The sequence below is a fragment of the Magnolia sinica genome, unplaced genomic scaffold (assembly GCF_029962835.1).
Source record: "Magnolia sinica isolate HGM2019 unplaced genomic scaffold, MsV1 ctg403, whole genome shotgun sequence".
Classification (NCBI taxonomy): domain Eukaryota; kingdom Viridiplantae; phylum Streptophyta; class Magnoliopsida; order Magnoliales; family Magnoliaceae; genus Magnolia; species Magnolia sinica.
This window is the reverse complement of record NW_026682843.1, coordinates 139,813-160,614: the sequence shown is the minus strand read 5'-3', so window position 1 is coordinate 160,614 and position 20,802 is coordinate 139,813. Positions and strand designations below refer to the sequence as shown.

At 38.8% G+C, this 20,802-nt stretch overlaps 1 protein-coding gene across 4 annotated transcripts in view; it reads left to right on the top strand.

Moving 5' to 3' along the window:
• Positions 1-9,049: 9,049 nt before the first annotated feature.
• LOC131236348 (uncharacterized) overlaps positions 9,050-20,802 on the top strand; it is a 28,583-nt gene continuing 16,830 nt past the window's right edge. For 3 of the 4 annotated variants that reach the window (XR_009166703.1, XM_058233472.1, XM_058233473.1), the window contains exons 1-11: positions 9,050-9,316; positions 10,188-10,401; positions 14,691-14,865; positions 17,910-17,993; positions 18,083-18,324; positions 18,443-18,662; positions 19,434-19,513; positions 19,594-19,678; positions 20,259-20,390; positions 20,487-20,600; positions 20,701-20,748. Coding sequence is in view for 2 of the 4 variants with exons in the window: in XM_058233472.1 (XP_058089455.1) it covers positions 9,058-9,316; positions 10,188-10,401; positions 14,691-14,865; positions 17,910-17,993; positions 18,083-18,324; positions 18,443-18,662; positions 19,434-19,513; positions 19,594-19,678; positions 20,259-20,390; positions 20,487-20,600; positions 20,701-20,748 (1,653 nt within the window). In the remaining 2 variants the exon portion in view is untranslated. Of the gene's footprint in view, positions 9,317-10,187; positions 10,402-14,690; positions 14,866-17,909; positions 17,994-18,082; positions 18,325-18,442; positions 18,663-19,433; positions 19,514-19,593; positions 19,679-20,258; positions 20,401-20,486; positions 20,601-20,700; positions 20,755-20,802 lie in introns of those variants that run through there. The other variant, XR_009166704.1, reaches the window with a different exon arrangement.

The following is a 20,802-nucleotide window of genomic DNA, read 5'->3' as shown; positions in this document are numbered from 1 at the left end:
TATTCGCCGGAGACCTCGGTCCTACCGTAGTAGATGCGAAGTGTGGCTGATAAAAGATAACAAATTCGAGCTCTCTTCCAATATTCATAGCTATGGCCGCATGCATGTGTCCTGACACAACTAACACAAAGAGAATCGGAAGACAAACCGTTCAGAAAATTTCAGCACTAAAGTCATAGGCTATGATTCACGCATGTGCCTCGTTAGAATCATAGGCTAAGAACTCCTTTGTTGTTCGGTAGAATCAACCAAGAGGTGAGATCCGACCCTTGACCCAAATTCTAGGTTAATTGGATTTTCTCTTTCCAACTATCCTTATAAACTTCGTGTGTTGGATAGGTTCTGACGACCCTTGACCCAAACCCTAGGTTGAAGCATTTAATTGGGTTTTCTCTTTCCAAATATCCGTAAAAATGCTATACATATGTTATATTTGAGGATTATATAAATATGCAAACCCACTGATATGTATTGTGTTCGACGAAATGCCTGTGTGGGCCTAATAATAACATTACTTGTTAAGTATGGTTGACAAAATGAGTTCAAACTTGGTTTTGCTAAGTGATGTTGACAAAAAAGAAAAATGCCATCAGGATTATTGTGAAGGAAAAAAACTAAAAACACAAGTGTTGTAACCTAACCTGGTCGACCCCAACTCACTTTGTGACCTGACCCGGTCGACCGGGTAGACCCGGTTGACCCCATCTGGCTGTAACGGCCGTTGTGTAATGGGTGACCCGGTACCTATGGCTACGGATTCGCGGTACCTATGGCTACGGTTATAATCCGTAGCCATAGAGGCCGCTAAATCCGTAGCCATAGGCTGCCTTACTTAAAAACAAAACCAGCGAGTTGGGGTCGACCGGGTTGGGACCCGGTTGACCGGGTCAAAGCTTGGCCTATGGCTACGGATTATAACCGTAGCCATAACTGTAGTGCTATATACTTTTTTCTCTTTTTTATTTTTATTTTTATTTTTTACATGGAGAACATTTTCCCCCTTACATTTTTCTATAATACATAATTATATAAATATGTATATATAAGTATATAAAAATATTTTTCTATCTTTTAATTCATTTCTTTGTCTATTTATTTAACAAGCATATCTCCTAAATTAGAATGATTTACTTAACTTAGCACATAAGATTTTGGAGGTAGGAGTAGCTAATTTAGCCAACCAACCTAGTTATTTTCCAAGATTCCATTGAGTCGATGGTCGAAAATCCATTTCATTTAGTTTGTGGTCATTTTCCCTTAAGCAATGTTTGGCCCTAGTGATATGGCAACCCCCAAATACGGGTTGATTCAAATTGAATTTTGACAGCTCAGTCAATGTCTCAAACAATCATTACAGAATGGGAGATTTAGTTACAAATAGCTTGGAAGCCTGTATTGCAGCATTTAGGAAGCACCTCAGTGTCTCTATAATTGTGGTGGCAGAGGCCATGGGTCTTCTTATTTGTCAAAGACTGGTGATGAAATTGGAAATTCAGAATATTGAAATTGAAGAAGACTTCGGACCTTGTTAGGCTCTGTTTTGATACAATCTCAAAAAGGGCTTTTGACGCCTAGCTGACGTTTTGAGCCAAACCTCTTCTCGTGATGTGCATTTGGATGCACTTTTGCAAACCCCATTTTATCCTGCCACTTGTCGAAATCGACTCCAAAAAAAGCCCACTTGCCAAAAACCCATTGGCTTGCTTTTGCGGGAAAACCTTTTTTGAAAGTTGCATCCAAACAGGCCTCAAGTTGAAACCTTCGTGGTTAAATACTCAGTTTTCATCACAGTGAATTCCCTGTTCGTTGAGAATTTCCTGATTAAATCTTCAATGTTTTCCTTATCTAGATGGTCATGATTTTCTGCATTGTTGATTGATTCCAGATAGATTGAATGGTAGGGATATTCCAATTTTTGTCCTTTATGATGAGATCAGAAACAATCGTGGGATAACTTCTCAGTCTAATTGATAGATGAATATTTTCATCAATTTTTATTTGAACACGTATCTTGGTAATGCTCAATGTAGTTGCTTTATCAGTCTACATTACTCCATCAAGTTTCTTTCTGGTATTTAAAACCATTCTACCAGTTTAGCTCAACTCGAGACTCAATGAGGTGAGTCGACTCAGACAGTATCTAGTGTTTTATCAAGTTTCTGAACACCGGCATGAAGATGAGCTGATATAGTTGCATGTTGTGGAAGTATTCTAAGATGCCGGATGTTTCAAGATATGCCACGCAGGCTGCTAAGAGGCCAACACTGAAGTCATGGATTCAATCCCGTCTTCTTTTGAGAAGGAGAAAAACCAAATCGGTGATTTTCATCGTAATGTTGGAAGGGAATTCATTTGATTTTGGATCAGGCTTGATTTTGTAACTAGTAGTAGTTTGAAAGGAGAGCTTGTGCCCTCAGCTTGTTCCTCTCTCTCTCTCTCATGGCCACAACTTCACTAGGAATTGGTTTCTATCCAATCTTCTTTCCATCCGCCTTCATCAGGGATGGGTGTGTGTTTGAGATCAGTGTTTTTCATCAGGTAAGCCCCACCATATATGGTCTTGTGACCCAAAAATCAGGCCAATATGATCCTCATGTAGGCTGGACATCTACTCGAAATGGACGATCCAGTGGTCCAAATTTGACATATGTGTGGTCCACCTGAGGACTAGTCTGGGGTGATCATTGGGACATGAGATATGCATTGGGGCTTGTCTGATTAATGACGGTCTGAATTTCTTGCACGTGTTCCCCATTGTCACATTGCATGTGCTGAGTCCTAAGAAAGTAGTAACTCCAACCTGATGGAATCTTGGAAAATAACTAGGTTGGTTGGCTCATTTGTTTTTTTATATTTCGACCATCGCCCCACTTGTTTTTTTAGATTTGTCTCATTTTTTGTCTTATATCATAATGAGAGTAGTCAATTCATGTTTTTAGATTTGTCTCATTTTTTGTCTTATATCATAACGGGGCAAACATGAAAATAGCGGGGCAAACAAGAAAATCAGCGAGGGAAACATGAAAATTAGCGGGGCAAACTAGAATATCAGCAGGGGTTACTAGAAAATCAGCGGGGCAAACTAGAATATCAATGGGGGATACTAAAAAATCAGCGGGCAAACTAGAAAATCAGCGGGGCAAGCATGAAAATCAGCGGGGGAAACATGAAAATCAACGGGGGAAACATGAAAATCAGCGGGGCAAACTAGAAAATCAGCAGGGGAAACTAAAAAATCAGCGGGGTAAACTAGAAAATCAGCGGGGCAAACTAGAAAATCAACGGGGTAAACTAGAATATCAGTGGGGGATACTGGAAAATCAGCGGGGCAAACTACAAAATCAGCGGGGGAAACTGGAAAATTATCGAGGCAAACTAGAAAATCAGCGGGGCAAACTAGAAAATCAGCAAAGCAAACAGTGATTTTAATGGGGACATGTAACTAGGTATGAATCATATATATCTAGAGAATGTCATTGAAAATTCTTAATATGTTATTTTCTTTCCAACTAAAGGGCCGCAATCATTGGCAGATGAGATGACGAACAGTGATTTGGATGGGGACATGTGTTGGGTGTCAAGAAATCGAGGGGTTCGTTTGTGAGATGGCTACCACTATACTCGGTTTGAATTGTAAAAGTATAAATATAAAACAGCGGGGTAAACTAGAAAATCAGCAGGCCAATCTCAAGCATTGAGTTCCATGTACATTGAATTTGATCGACGAGCATAGCGAGGTAAACGGAAAATATAGTGGGACAAAGTATAAAATTCATTTCATCATCCACAAAAATTACAAAGTATGTTATACATCATAACTTACAATTCTGACAAATATGCAAACAATTTTCAAAGTATGATATCCACCAAAATTACAAAGTATGCGCTATACATCAAACTAGAAAAACAGCGGGGCAAACTAGAGAAACAACGGGGCAAACTGAATTATGAGCAGGGCAAACTAGAAAAATAGCGGGGCAAACTGAAATATGAACTGGGTTTGTTGGGAATGCTGTTGTAACAGCTTGTGCAAGTGCAAAGGTGGTGGATTTGAATAAGGAGTCTTTGGAATTTTGTGTTGAGAAGGTGAAAGAAGCAATAGATATGGTGACAGATGAGTATGTGAAATCAGAAGTGGATTGGTTAGAGGTTTGTAGAGGGGTCCCTTCCATTTTAGATGAGAATTTTTATGTGTCAGCTTAGTGGAAGCTGCCCTTCCATAAGTTGGATTTTGGGTATGGGAGGCCCACCTATGGTGGCCCAGTTGTGAGTGGAATAGATGAGTTTGTGCTGTTATTCTCTGATGGTATTAGGGTGAGGAGAGGTGGAGGTGACAATGTATGGATGGCCTTAGAACAAGAGAAGATAGAGAAATTCATGATGCATGTGTTCGAGATGTAATCCTTTCCTTACATATTAAATGTTGGTATACACGTGAAATAGGTAGTGTCCTTATCATGTGTATGAGTTGTACTGTAGTGAAAAGAGTACAAACTATAGTGTTTGACTATTTACTTTGTTGGTGTCCTTGTACAATGGTTTGATTACAGTGGTCCACATATTTGTACAGAATGCATAGTTTTTAATTTTCACAAGTGGGAGACATTTTTGGGTGATGCAGAACAATTCATTGGTCGGTTGACTTCCACTGAAGATGTATCAAGGCACAAAGCAACATATATTCACTATAAAAGAATAAAATTACAGGAGATAGAGATTACCCGATTCGAACAAGTCTTGAATCACTTAAGCTATAAGCTTGAAACCCTACGAACGAATTAGAAAGCTTTTGATACCCCATATTCTTGATTACACCCATATATATATATATGCATGGCATCTAGGTGACTCACAATCGAAATAGAAAATAAATCCTGCACGATCGTTCGATGAAACATTCGATAACACTTCGATGGCATCGAACATCTTCGATGTTATCGAACTAACCAAAATGTTCTAGTGACTAAACATGTATTTTTCAGATTTTCTCGATAGGACTTTGATGTCACCGACGGTTCGTCAATGGCATTGAACCTCTTTTAATAGCTTTGAGCAGGACACCAAAAGTGTCCAATAACAAATCGTGAGATTTTCGTATTTTAGTCAGTATTGCACTAAAAAAGAAGAGAAAATGGGCTTTATTGTTATACACTGTCAGCATGGCGATTCATATGTAGGTGTAGCAATTATATATGACACAGGCAAATAGCAAAATTGTGTTTGCAAAAATGACGATTCATATGCTTGACCTGCTCATTTTCATGCTTGACCCACTCATTTTCATGCTTGCCCCGCTGATTTTCATGTTTGTCCCGCTGATTTTCTAGTTTTCCCCGCTCATATTTCAGTTTGCCCCGCTGATTTTCTAGTTTGCCCCGCTCATTTTCATGCTTACCTCGCTCATTTTCATGTTTTTCCCGCTGATTTTCTAGTTTCCCCCACTCATTTTCATGTTTCCCCCGCTGATTTTCTTATTTCCCTCGCTCATTTTCATTTTTCCCCGCTAATTTTCTAGTTTGCCCCGCTCATATTTCAGTTTGCCCCGCTGTTTTTCTAGTTTGCCCCGCTCATATTTCAGTTTGCCCTGCTGTTTTTCTAGTTTGCCCCGCTCATACTTCAGTTTGCCCCACTGTTTTTCTAGTTTGTCCCGCTGTTTTTCTAGTTTGCCCCAGTCATTTTTCAGTTTGCCTCGCTCATTTTCATGCTTGCCCCGCTAATTTTCATGGGTGATTTCGTCATGTATAAACCACATAGTTTCCTTGTTTGGATGAAACTTTTGTTTTAGAGTTTTTGGGGTCTGAATCTTTCTTTCTGCTCCCAATTGAAATAGGGTTTGAGAACACAAAAAATGACGCGTTCACAACTTTTACTCGTAATCTTCATATGGTTAACTCAACTGTGATAATCTCATAATCACTTTCATGACAAACTACATAAATAATTGTGTTCTTTAAATTTCTTCATTGCTTTCACATTTTTAATTAACCGCATGATTGTGAGTTCATAATGGTTTCCTACCTATTCAAATAAATATGAAAATTAAAGCCAACAGTAAAACTTAGAGAGGAATGATATGATCGTTGACACGATATTATGAATAACACTCTCAGGTCTTAAGTTTATTCAACTGTGATGCATGGTTTGCTGATCCAGGCCAGTTGTCTAGTGGGTCGGACCATAAATTAAATTTTTCCCAAAATTTTCCCTGTAAGTAAATCATTCTAGTTTAGGATTCTTACTCTTGCTCGAGTGGTAGACTCTTATGAGTTTCAACACCCGGTCAAGCATTCGATTATCCATACGTGGTGAAATTCCACTAGTGTGAGTGCATGGGGGTGTGTGTGCATCTGTAAAAAAAAAAAAAGAAAAAAAAAACATTCTAGTTTAGGAAATATGCTTGTTAAATAAATTGACAAAAAAATGAATTAAAAGATAGAAAAATATTTTTATATACTTATATATACATATTTACATAATTATGTATTAGAGAAAAATGTAAGGGAGAAAGAGTTCTTCATGTAAAAAATAATAATAAAAAAAAAATAAATAAAAAAGAGAAAAAAGTGTATAGCATTACAGTTATGGCTACGGTTATAATCCGTAGCCATAGCCCAGATCTGAACCGGTCAACCCCAACTCACTGGTTCCTTTTTTTTTTTTTTTTTCTTTACTTTCTTCCCTGTTTTAATACTCACTGATTTTTGTGGGTCCCATTATAAGGTATGTGTTATATCCAAACCGTTCATCTATTTGGAGAACTCGTATTAATTCTTGAGATGAAAAATAAGACAAATCTAGCAATCAAGTGGACCACACTATAAATGGCAGTGGGTAATTGAACGTCTACCATTGAAACCCATTTAGGGGTTACATAAGTTTGGGATCATTATGAAATTTATTTTTCCTCTTCATCCATGTCTTTGTGACCCTATGAATGAACTTAGACGGGGAGGATTTCTCACAAACATCACAGTGGGCCCCACCTGAGTTCCCATCGCCTAGACCGTCCGTAAGCGCTCGTCTCTGCACGCCAGCCAGAGGAAGGCAGGGGTATTTTCGTCCGCAAATTCGGTGGCCGTACGAGGAAGTCCAAGTGCGTATTCTAAGTTTGTATTGCTCCAATAAAACCGCTGGATAAAAGGCGGGGTCCACAGTCGTAAATTTCTCTAAATACGTGGTTTGCGAAGACGAGCTTCGACGCTCCCGGAGCTCTCTGAGTTGTACGAACGGTTCAAAGGAGATCAAAGTTACATGGCCCAATAATGATGTATTTATTATATCCACACTTTTCATCCATTTTTCGAGATCATTTTAAATTATTAGACAAAAAATGAATAATATCCGAAGTTCTAACGGACCACATCGACATCAAAATCAGCAGCAAGAATAATGATTTTCACAGTTAAAAAATTTGTAGGGCCCACTATAATGTTTGTTTTCCATCCAATCTGTTAATAAGGTCAAATACATGGATGAAGTGGAAATTTTTTTTGGTATATTGATCCGAAACTTCTGTGACACCAAAAGGGTTTCAATGATATATGTTCAATCCTCCACTACTTTTTTCAGTGTGGTCCACTTAATCTTTAGATCTGTCTTATTTTTCGGATTAATCCTTAATACGATCTCTCCAAATGTATGGACGGTTTGGATATAACACATACCTCATCATGGGACCCGCCGACGTGCATACACTGGGTATATAGCTGGTGTGTGGTACACCAGCCAATCCGATTTTTTTTTTTTTCTTCTCTCGAAGCCTTCACAAATTGCGAGAAATGATACCATAAGCAGTCTCTAATCATCCCACCTTCGGCCGTACACATGAAATGTTATCTATGAATTAGGACCGTCCACCCAGCGGAATCCGAACTAAGTGATCCACTAGTATAAAACCATGGTAATACAATGATTCAATCTATATTTTTTCTCTCGTCTATCTTACTTAATACTATCCGTTAACTCTTTTGGCGTTTGACCTTCCATTTTGTATTAAAACGAAATTTTGATTAAAATTTTAAATATTGTCCATAAATATATTTCCCACTAGTTACACCGTCGCGATCGACCTTTTTATCTTTCTACATGGACAATGATAGAGACGGATCTTTCTGGCCGTATTCATCTCGACAAACCAACATGACTCGAAAATACCGCGCCATTTTCTGCTAATCCGGGCGGAGAGAACGAAAGAAAACATAGAAACTACCGTGTGCGTTTTGCACTACTACGAAAAGCATGCAACTCATAGTCGTACATGTGGCATGGGGAACACAAGGGCACAACCTCGTACCATCAAGATCATGTGGTCAATCGTAGATGAATCAGAAATCTGACTCAATGGAAGTATCCTAACCATCCAATAGGTGTCCATCGAATGAAAATTTTATAAAAAATCATAAAATGAAACTTAGGTATAATTTTCATCCTTAGTCTTATTAGGGTTGTTTGGCATTGTGGATTGGAGGGAGGGGATTGGAGGGGGTTTCAAATCCTTTGATTGTTTGGCGCATAAAGTAATTGGGGGTTGCAAAATCTATAGTTTGAGCTTGGATTACACCTAAAATCGTTTCAATAATTTCAGGTGTGACATGTGTATCATTGTACACTATCATTCTATTGGGCACATGGCCCACTAATGATGATTAACACCATTAAAATATTGTCCATGTAAATTAACATCATCCAAATATTGTCCAGCATTAACCAAACATTGTTAATATTAATCAATGATTAAAAATTGTTAGTCAATCACTTAGACATGATCCGAACTTGGAATTTCATCATTTTCGGACAAAACATATATTTCAGTGGGCTTATCACAACCCGTGTCAAAAATTATATATCTTATTGATTAGAGATATTAAAATTGATTTAGTAATAAAATTGAAACCCCTGTAAAAATACGTATTTTTGGATTAAAGTTGATTCACACTCCAGGGTACCAAATACACCGTGAGGATTGCAAATCTTAAAGGTTTTCCAATCCTGGGGGCGAATCCAGGGGGTTCCAAATCCACGCTCCCAAACAGGCCCAGGAATCGGAAGACTATCTGGATGGTTTGGATTGACGAAATTGCTTGCGACGTCGACAATGTAGTAGTTTCCACAGTTTATCAAGTCGTGACGTACGCACACGGCAGTTTTTCTTACAAAGGGCAAAAGGTCGTTTTTTTTCTTTGCGTTTTCTGTAACGAGAAACGGAAATGGCGGGCTTTTGTTCGATTTCAATCCCTTTTAGCTTTTCGGGTCGATCCCCATCCATCGGATTCGCGCGGCAATCCGAATTCCTCGACGAATTCTAAGATGTTTCCAGGTTCGGTTTTGGTCCAGATTCGAGGGAGAATTCCCTGGATTAGGGTCTAGGGTTCTTGAAAGGATATTTCCTGCATTTTTTGGGTTTTTGGATTCATACGCCCCTTCCGCGGTTGTTGCAGATCGAATCGTATAGGAATTCGTCAACTGAATCTGCGAATTTCAAACGGATTGGATTTTGATTGGTTTCGCTGCTGCTGTAGTTGTAGAATTGTATAAAGTATGGGATTTTTGTTGTATTTCGGAAATTTTAGGGTTTTTTTTTTGTTTGTTGCATTTGGATGTTGAAGCATTGACGATTGAGATTTAGGTTTTGGAAGTTGGGGAACGGATTTGATTTCTTTTGAAATCCGATTCGTTGCATAGTTTAGTATTTTGTTGAATTTTTGAAAATTTTCAGATTTTGATTTTGTTTGGTATTGAAGCGTTGTCCTTGGTGAACAAAATTAGGGTTTAGAAGAGTTTTATGGGGAGGAAGAAATTGAATTCGTTTTCAGTTGTGTTGAAGGACTGAGAAAAGAGAGGTTTATTGTTTGTTTTTTATTTTTAAATCTGGTATTGTTTTGATGGAATTGAGGTGGGTCTTTGAGAGGAGGATAATAATTTTATCAGAATTTGGGATTTTCAAGTGGTTGGATTGAGATAGGTTGTGGAGCAGATTGCGAAATCTCTTGTGGTGAGAGAAGGAAATGAGTTTCACGAGGATTTGGTTTTTTAAGTAGTTGAATTGGGATTGGCTAGTGAGAGGAAATTTTATTTATTTATTTATTATTATTTTTTTTCGGGTTGTTTGTGAGAAAGGAAATGGATTTGATGAGAATGTGGGTTTTCTGTAGCTGTTGATAGTTTGTTTTTTGTGGGGATGGATTCAGCAAGGAGTTGGTTTCATAAGTTTCAGCCTCGAGATAAGATGCGGTCAGCATCGAGGAAGAAGGAGGGAACAAGTGATGCAAACGAAGGCGGGAAGCCGCCCATGAGCGAGGATGCAACTTCGAATGTCACGAAGCAGAGGGTTGCGGCGGCGAAGCAGTATATAGAGAACCACTACAAAGAGCAGATGAAGAACTTGCAGGAGCGGAAGGAGCGGTATGACTTCTAGACTCACATTCTTCATCCTGTGTCATTGGGTTGCTGTGACTTAATTAATTAATTTATTTTTGGTGGAGACCTAATTTTTATGTGTAGCCAACACCCAATTAGCTGGATAAGGCTTAGATGATGATGGCGGAATTTTCATTTGACTGATAAGGAAATTTAAAACCACAAATGCAAATTTACGTCAGCCGCCCTAAATGCAACTTTGCCGTAGCGCGTAGTATCTCAAAGGACAACTCGGAAAATTTCCAAGTCTCCTGCCATTGATCTGGCTTTGCTACATTGGAAGTGCCCATTGCCCACACCTTATAGAATATCTAAAATCCTCTTCAAAGATTTGGCTGATTCGAAGGGCAGGCCAGGTCCTTGTTTTCACAATCAACAATTTTATTGTGAAATACCAAAGACAATACATGATGCACGTGGTTGTGGGTGATTGAGTGCATCTGCAGGGAATAGTCTCTCCTCAAATTGAAGCGGGAACACCCCGACGTCATTAAAAAAAAAAAAAAAAAAACAAAGACAAATACACTTAATCAAGGGTTAGAGATTTGCCTATGCTAAAATTCTCTGCATATTCTTTCTTTATCAAGGCTAATAGCTAAACAGTTTGCTTCTAATAGACATGCATAAAAATGACTATTTGGAAACAGAAATGTCTCAGAACCTGAGGAATGGGAGTGGCATTTGTGTCTGACACAGTGACACTCTATATCTTATCGTAAATGCTGTACTGGGTAACATAGGCCTCAGGCACTCTTTTCGGTAGTTTATACCCATAGCTCGCTCATTTCTTGGTGAATGCCATCATTTATGCATAGAAGCACATTTCTTCCTTCTCTTGTCAAAATCTCAAATTGTGCATCTTATATTTCATAGTTTTAGTGAATGTTGCTTATTTATTTATCTTTAGAAACTTTGATTTCTTTCTGCTAACTACGTCTCTATATTTACATATTTACACCTCTTCAAGGTCTTGGGGCTGATCTGTTTGCATGTTTTCAATAAACCCTTAAAAATACACACACACACACACACGCATGCACGCACGTGCGCACACACACACATATAAACCTCATGGCGGAGGTGAGAGAGAGATAAAAAGCTCCTGATGCAAACTTATTTGATTTTAAATTTTATCCGAATGTGGATTTTTGGCAGGTCAAATGTTGTTTATTTATTTATATTTATCACATTGCAGGAGTGCTCCCTTGCGAATTGGAGCGCATGGGAGCTACATGTGAATGAAAAGCCCCTTTCTCTAGTGATTCCAACAGTGCGGATGGAGCCTGCTACCTCTTTTAGTTTTGACTGAAAAGAGCAGGGCAAGCCTCTTAGATTCCACTTCCCATTTCTCTTCCATATTTCTCTCCATCCCTCTCTCTTCTGTCTCTCTCTCTCTGACCTAGATTGTCTAAAACAATTATTTTATGCAGCAGCATGAAACACCAAGGCTCTATGCGGTCGAGCATGTTTTATATGTAAATCCACTCCGTCCATCAGGTGGGAACTAGTATTTTAACTGTATGTACAAAAGATCAGCCCAATATTTGGATCATGTTTACTTTTGTATTTTCACTTCATCTTGGTGAGTTACACATATAAATGGGTTTAATGAAAGGCACACACCATAGTGGCCTCATAGGCAAACCAATGGTTGGCATCCCATCCCCACTGCTCTATAGTGTGTCCCACTTGAGTTTTGGATCTCGCTGATTTTTTTGCCCCATATTATAAAGTTGACGGAATAACATGATGAACGGTATGGATTTTACATATACATCGAGGTGGGCTCCACAAGCTTTGGTATTTTATGTGTTGTGAAGCATGTGTTGTAGACGATTCTGATCTCTCTCTCTCTCTCTCTCTCTCTCTCTCTCTCTCTCTTCTCTTTCTACACGAACTTTGGAATCTCTTGTGACACTTGTTTTATGCATTGAATAAGGCACCAAAGTCTGTGGGGCCCACCATGTTGTATATGTAAAATCCACTGCATCTATCTAGTTCTATCCTCGATGTTAGGCCATTAGGCCAAAACTCGGTTGGATGTACAACTTAGATGGGCCACACCACTTGGAACAATTGGGATGGTTGCCAACCATATGTTTGAATGTGGGGTCACCATAGTGTGTATCTTACATCAAACCTGTTAATTAGGTATAACTTATCAGGATGAATAGAAAATATAAAAATCAGCCTAATACAAAACTCAGGCAGGCCACACTACGTGAGTGGTTTTGCGAGCAATTTTACGCTGTTCCCATTAGTGTGGGCCATATGAATTTTTAATTGGGCCTACCTTTTGCATGTGGCTTTCAAGTAATGTTCTCACCTGATGACCATAGTTGAATTTACGTATACAACATGGACCCCACAAAGCTTGGGTGTTTTTATGCACTGCACAAAACATGAGCTGTAGAAGATTTCAGTCTTAGAGGGGAGTTCGTCTTGTCTCTGTCGTGACTCGAATCCAACGTGTGTCGGTGCCCACTGGGGCCCACAGGCTGAGTGGTCTGATTATCAAAATCGTCCCTATTCTGGACCATATTCTATTAGATCCGTAGCAAGAAACTTATGCTAGAGAGAGAGAGAGAGAGAGAGAGAGAGAGAGAGAGAGAGCACCTGTCTCCTACAACACTTAAAACACCCAGGCATGTTAGGGGTCACCTTGTATATTTGAAATCCACTCGGTCTATTAGGTGCCTTCCTCGATGATAGAATTGGGACCAAAAACTCATTCCAATCCACAACTTAGGTGTGTTACAAAAAACAGGGAGCAATGGGGATGAGACACCAAGCATAGGTTTGTGTCTGGGGTCACCATGATGTTTATCTTTTTTTCAAATCCATTCATTAGGTGTGAGCCACTAGGATGAAGGGAATGTACACAACTAGCCTGATCCAATAGTTAGGTGGGAGGACATAATGTAGGGAACAGTTGGAAAGGGATGCCAACCACATATTTGCATGCGGGTTCAACATGGTGTGTATTTTTCATCAAACCCGTTTATCAGTTTTAACTCACCAAGTTGAAGTGAAAATATAGAAATCAACCTGATCTAAATATCAAATGGGCCACACCATGTGAACTTAAAAGTTTTTAGGAGCAGTTTTACATTGTTCACATTGGTATGAACTATGGTTGCACTAACTGTCAAGAGAAGCGGAAACAAATTCTGGTGTGGGAGTGGGAGCAGGGAATCGTCTCTTCAAAATGTAAACAAGTATAAATAGGCAGGAAGCAGGGTGGCACCTAGTTAGAAGGATCTTGCAACTAAGGTGTGGTCCATTGGATTGAGTTGGTCTTTTGTGTGTATGATTCAAATAAGGGTTCTCACTTGATGGAGTTATTGGGTTTATATACACTACACGGTGGCCCATAGACCTTGGGTGTTCTACTTGCTACTTAGGTGTTACAGACTGTTTTGGTGGGAGAGAGTTTGGAGAGGACCGAAATCCTCTACAACACTTATTTTATTGCAATGCCGTAAAACACCAAAGTCCATGGGCCACTAAGTTATATATATATATATATATATATATATATATATATATAAAATCCACTCCGTCCATCAGGTTCTATACTCGATTTTAGGCCCCGGGGCTAAAAATTACCTAGTTCAACAACTCAGGTGGGTCACACCACGGGGAACAATGAAGATATGGTGCCGACCATAGGTTTGTGTGTGAGCCTACCTTCACGTGTATCTTTTATCAAACCCGTTAATCCGGTGTAAGTCACTAGGATGAAGTGAAATACAACAATAAGCCTGATTCAAAATGCAGGCTGGCTACAATGCATGAAACCCAAGGTTTTAGGATTGTGACCATTGTTGTGGCCCACAAGAGTTCTCTTTTGGGCCAATCTTTTGTCTCTATAGTTCAAATAAGGGTTCTCAACTGATGGGCAGGTGTTAGAAGACGATTCGTATGGGGAGAGAGAGAAGACAGGATAGAGAAAAAAAAGACAGAAGAGGGAGGGAGAGTGGCGGAAAGAGAGAGTAGGGATTGCACGAGGCCCACCCACTCTTCTCTCAATATTAAACATCCAGCTGGCTCCATGTTAGCCATTGGATGCACTCTACGAGGGGGATTTTGATTTAAAATTGGCTCCCTTGCACTACGGTTCTCAGGGTATACCTCCTCCACATTCCAATATATTTTCTACACTGATGGTGATAGCATGTCATGAATAACATCTGCAACTTGATACCATGTCTCATCCTGAAGTTGTAACCTTTTGTTTTAACCGTTTTGGTCATTCCTTTGTTTTCAAGCAGACGGTGTACCCTAGAGAAGAAGCTGGCTGATGCTGATGTGTCTGAGGAAGACCAAAATAATCTTATAAAATTCTTGGAGAAAAAGGAAACTGAATACATGCGCCTTCAGAGGCATAAAATGGGCGCGGATGATTTTGAACTATTGACAATGATAGGGAAGGGTGCTTTTGGTGAGGTATGTTTCAATGTAAAAACTGTTAATTTGTTGGTTTCCAAGTTTTGTGGATCATTAAAATTTTCATTGTGACTTGCTGAATATCTTAGCCAGGAGTCTTCACCCTTAAATTCCACACGTTATTATAGCACTGCTGTGTAGATGTATAATATTTAAACATTATGCTAGTTGTTAGGAAACAAGGATTACAAGAATAGGGCCCTGAATTCCGTAATAGTTTACTGATGATATGCTTGTAGTTTTTTTTTTTGGGTTAGCTTGTTAGTACACACCCATGTCAGTACACACACTGATGATATGCTTGTAGTTGTGTAAAGTATATATCAGTCTAATTGTAAATTATATTAAAATGGCGTTTCATTTTATTTCCAGTATTCTTCATGTTTATTTGGTGTAAGGAAGTTTGGCCTTTCTCTGATTGGTGGGATGTTCATGTCTCATATTCATTTATATTAAAAAAATTGTATCTGCAATGTGCACGTCTTTATTCATTTATGTATATATTTAGACAAGAAAGGTGTATTTGTTACACTTTCCATACTATAATCAGGACATTATAGTTGTGTTACCAGTCGGTAGGAACAACATCTATTGGCGACGACCAATTGTCTTGCAGTGTGGGCAGCAAGAACTTTTTTGTTTGTAATGGAACAGCAACTAGATGGAGTCTCCAAACCTGCAGCATAAGGTAATGTATGGCACTCAAAAAAATTATTTGGCTGTCAGAATGGCATGTTATGAAGAACTTACTTACTGCAGTGGTGGTAATTGGTTTGTTGTAATCTGGATATTTGAGCTTCCGTTTCATGTTTTGGCATAATGCTTCTGAAGTAGCTGAACTGGCACATTTAGAATGCATTTTTTTTAAGAGGCAACAAACTTTTATCAATAACTAGAAAAAAAAGAAGAAGAGCAGTGAATGAGGCCTAGAGGAAGAGACCCACTTGTCAGTCAGAAGCTGGGAACCACCAGAAAAAGAATGCATTTGTCTCTAATCGTGCATATGAACGACTTCAGCAGTGGGCCCCACTACTGCAAGTTGCGGTCAGGTCCCGGATCGGACGCTCTGATACCAAGTAGAAAATTAAAATAAAGAAGAAATGTAGAGAAGAAAGAGAAGAAGGAAATGAGAGAAAGGGAGAAAGGGCTAGGGCAACTTGATGTGTTGTGTATTGTCTAAAGATAACACACACACACACACACATTAACTTGAAGCAAATGTTACAGTGCTCCACAAGAGTATATGACAACCATACACACGCACACAGAAAGTTACATATATTCCCACAGAAAAATCCTTTTGCATTCGTCATGTGTATTGTTGTGAGATTTGGAAGGAGAGAAGTGATTGCATACTTAGCGATGTGTGCTTTCCTGTGCTGAAGATTGTTGAATGAAAGTAACAACAGTATTGTCAAATGGTTGCTTGTCAATGGAATTTCATGGGACCAAGGTGTTTGACATGCTTGGTGGGTGGGATCAGTGTTTTAAATATCGACGATATCAGCCGATATATCCCATGATATATCCTGTATCCCACCCGTGCGATACGAAACACAGGTAGTGCCGATATATCCCACCTATTCAATCTACTGAGTATTTTCGATTTTCGATCCATGTTTTTGTTGTAAATCACATTAAACCAGTGTTAAATGGTTACAAATCAATGATTCTTCATGTTTTCTATGAAAAATCATGGATTTGGAACTTCAATTTCGAGATTTGGTGGAGATGGGTCAAGTTGCAGAAAATTAAGAAAAATCGAAATTTCTCAATTTCTCGCAAATCAATTGTAATCTTTGTATCCAGACGCAAAATTAAACATGTATGTAACCTGATCTAGTGATTCTTCTTTTGCTTTTGAATGTTTTGCTTGTGTTTCCATACATGTCTTCAAACGTTTATAAATTATATGAATAGACTCTGAATATACTTGAATATACTTGCGTCAGTTCAATTGGTAAGTGCATATATTAGGACCCCATACAAAGGAAACCCCTATTATGTGCACCCTTTTTTTTTTTGGTAATGTTTTGATTTCTAAGTGTGTATTGATGTCTTTCTCAACAATCCTTGAAGTTTCATTGAAAAAATCGACCAATTTCCCAATGTTCCCATGTTTCCCAACAGCAGTGATACATTATGCGATACAACTGATATATCCCATGCGATAACCGATATGTATCCGTATCCCAAGGGTGCGATACATTACATGATAACGATATTTAAAACATTGGGTGGGATGTTGGGATCAATAGTGAGCCGAGAAGATAGAAGGTCATGAGCAGATGAAAGGAGGTGGAATAGCCCTAGCAAAAGGCATCTGGAAGCTCAATTTTGATGGATTTTGCATTGGAAATCCGGGCAACTGCAGCAAAGGAGAAGGCTTAAGAGACAACAGGTTGTCATCCATGTACATTTGGCGTCTTGTATGGATGGGAGATGCTTGCAATGCTGAAGCTAAGGCCTTCAGTTCAGCACTCGGAATATTCTCAAAAAACTACACCAGAGAGGCGTTGGTGGACAAGACTCATCAAATGCTATGTCTTGGCTACACGTAAATTCCAAGCTTTCGAAGTTGTGCTTCATGTTCCATGAAATTCGGGCCCTTGCAACTAGGATAAACATTTCATTTACCCATGTTGGTAGGGATGCAAAATTCTATTCCCAATGTTTTAGCAAAAGGTGTTCGCTGTGAGGCTTTTTTTATATGGGGAATTCAATTCCGAATGTTTTAGCAGGTGTTCTATGTCCCCACATTACTGTCTTGATTGTTCATAAATTCTATTTATCTCTACAAACAGCATACACCAAGGGACCTCATTCTGGTCACTAGCCATTAATTTGACCATAACAAGTGCAAAAAGTCATGGTTTAATGATGAAGACTCACTGCCACTGGGAACTTATTTGTCTACCACAGCTGTTCTTGTAACAGCACAGTGTCTGTCATCGTTATCATTTTCATAGCCTTTCCACAGCAATTTGGGGATAAGTAGTACAGTATCTATGGTTATTTACTTTAAATGCCTTTCCATCATGCAGGTTAGGATCTGTAGGGAGAAGACATCTGGTCATGTGTATGCAATGAAAAAGCTGAAGAAGTCAGAGATGCTTCGTAGAGGCCAGGTACATAAGTTTGTCTTTCATACTAGAAGATCGTATAAAAATTGTCTCTTTATTCTTATTTCTGGATTTGCTTTTAATTGTTGGCTCAGGTTGAACATGTTAAAGCAGAGAGGAATCTTCTTGCTGAGGTTGACAGCAATTGCATTGTCAAACTTTATTGTTCTTTCCAAGATGAAGGCTTCCTATACCTAATTATGGAGTATTTACCGGGTGGAGATATGATGACTTTACTTATGAGGAAGGATACCTTGACAGAAGATGAGGCCAGATTCTATATTGGGGAAACAGTTCTGGCTGTCGAGTCTATCCACAAGCACAATTACATTCATAGGTTTGTAGATGATTAACTTTTGTTCTTTATTGTGTCAATGGAATCATAGAGATGCTTTGAAGAATAATCAGCTTGGACTTGATCAGAAGGTTTAAATCTTTCTTGTGACATTTTTCAGAGATATCAAGCCTGACAATTTGTTACTGGATAGAGATGGTCACTTGAAGCTGTCAGATTTTGGGCTTTGTAAACCGTTGGATTGCAGTAGCTTTCCTAATTTAAATGAGAAAGATATTGCGACTGGAAATAACAATATTGAGGCTACACAAAATGATGGACGCCCAAAGCGAACACAACAGGAGCAACTACAACACTGGCAAAGGAACAGGCGAATGCTGGTAAATTTCCTATTATCACGTTATTTGGTTTTTGAAATCGTCCAAGACCATGATCCATTTTCACTGAGGCTGCGTTTGCATACACAGGCATAAGCTACTTTTTTGCATGCAGCAGCAAATCAGCTACTCATGCCACAAAAGTTGGTCACGATCCATTTTCACTAAGGCTGTGTTTGCATACACAGGCATAAGCTACTTTTTTGCATACGGCAGCAAATCAGCTGCTTATGCTACAAAATTTGGTTTGGTAAACTGTCAAAAAAGAAGAAGAAGTTGCGGGCACCTTAATATTGCTTATGGCCTTGATTTTTTTTTTATTTATTTATTTTAAAAAATAAATAAATTGTTTTTTGGCTTTTGTTGAACACCTTCTTCCCTTTTTCATGGTTTCTCTATTTTTTTCCGGTTCGGGACCTAGGGTTAGTCCCTGCTGGGGGCAGCATACTTATGCACTAAACAAGTAAAAACTGATACCAGCCAGCTGAAGCAAAACGACTTATGATCTACAAGCTTTGCTGCCTACACGGAAGTTTCTAATCTCGTAGGCTGTGGCATGGTCATTGTGCTGTAGACACTTGTTGACTTGGCAATCACTTTAAACCTATGCTATCTGTATTTATATGTATTATATAAAAGATATTTTTGTACTTATTCAGTTCTACATATGAAGTGGTTTTTATTGGGGTTGATATGGATGTTTAAGTTTCAATAGGATTTGATGGTGATTGATTGCTCATGTTTTCCTAAGACCTCAACTTTGGGGGTGTGCAGGCATATTCTACTGTTGGCACACCTGATTATATTGCTCCAGAAGTTTTGCTGAAGAAAGGTTATGGAATGGAATGTGATTGGTGAGTAATTTTACTTATGTTCGATGCCCCTCTTAAGCAAACAGTTTTTAGAACTATTTTCTGGTTCGTTTTTCCCACAGGTGGTCGCTGGGAGCTATCATGTATGAAATGCTAGTAGGTTATCCACCATTTTATTCAGATGAGCCAATGGCAACATGTAGGAAGGTAATCATAAACGACCCATTTGGACATCCCTTATTTTACTGTATGAAGTCATTGCATTACATTGTGCTAGCTTTTCAGCTTCACATACGAACCTTCTATCCAATTTAAAAGCTCAGTGGAACTTCATGTACTCTCCATTGTGATCATTAACAATGGTTGCTAGACCTTGCTTTAGCTCCCTGTGCTATGAACTGTGAGGAACTGTTTGCCCATTTCTCATGGTTATTTTGAGAACTGCATTCAGTGTGGACGAGGTGGCTCGACTGTAAGACTGTCTTACACATTGCTAGCTAGCCTGCAGCTAAGTGAAGTGAGTCTCTGCCATACTCTTGTTGGCCCTTTTAATTTATCAGCTTGTCTGTTGGTTATACGCATCCTGCCACTGCATTGTAACACATTTAAACTGATGGCTAGCTCCTCCCTCTTAAATGCTTCAGTGCAAAATTGGTGTTCTCTGAAGTTTCAGAAGTGAAGCTTCTTCTAGTTTTTGTTAGGCTGAAACTGTTCCATCCCTTTCTAGAAATCATCATTATTACCGTTTACGTTCATCACTTACACATTTTTCATTCAATTTGTACAGATTGTAAATTGGAGAACTCATTTAAAATTTCCTGAAGAAGCAAATCTATCTCCAGGAGCTAAAGATCTCATCAGCAAACTCCTATGCAATGTCGAAAAGAGACTTGGAGGAAAAGGCGCCAGTGAAATAAAGGTGTTGTATGGTGTGTTCTATTCTATGTTTTTCGATTTGTTGTGAGCAATTCTCCTATCGAGCGAATTATCAGTTTTATGCTTCTGCCAATTTCAGGCACACCCATGGTTTCAAGGTGTTGAATGGGACAGACTATATCATATGGAGGCTGCATTTATTCCAGAGGTCAATGATGAGCTGGATACTCAAAATTTTGAGAAATTTGATGAGGTACTCTCTCTCTCTCTCACATTGTGCAGTTCCTGCTCTTAGGCATCTTATGTTTTTCACTATAATATTCTTATTATTCTTCCATGGATACTCTCTGCAGTCTGAGAACGAAACTCAAACTTCGTCGAAAACAGGCCCTTGGAGAAAGGTGTAGTTCTCATATTTTTGCATCTCATTACTTAACTATGTTTTTATTCAATGT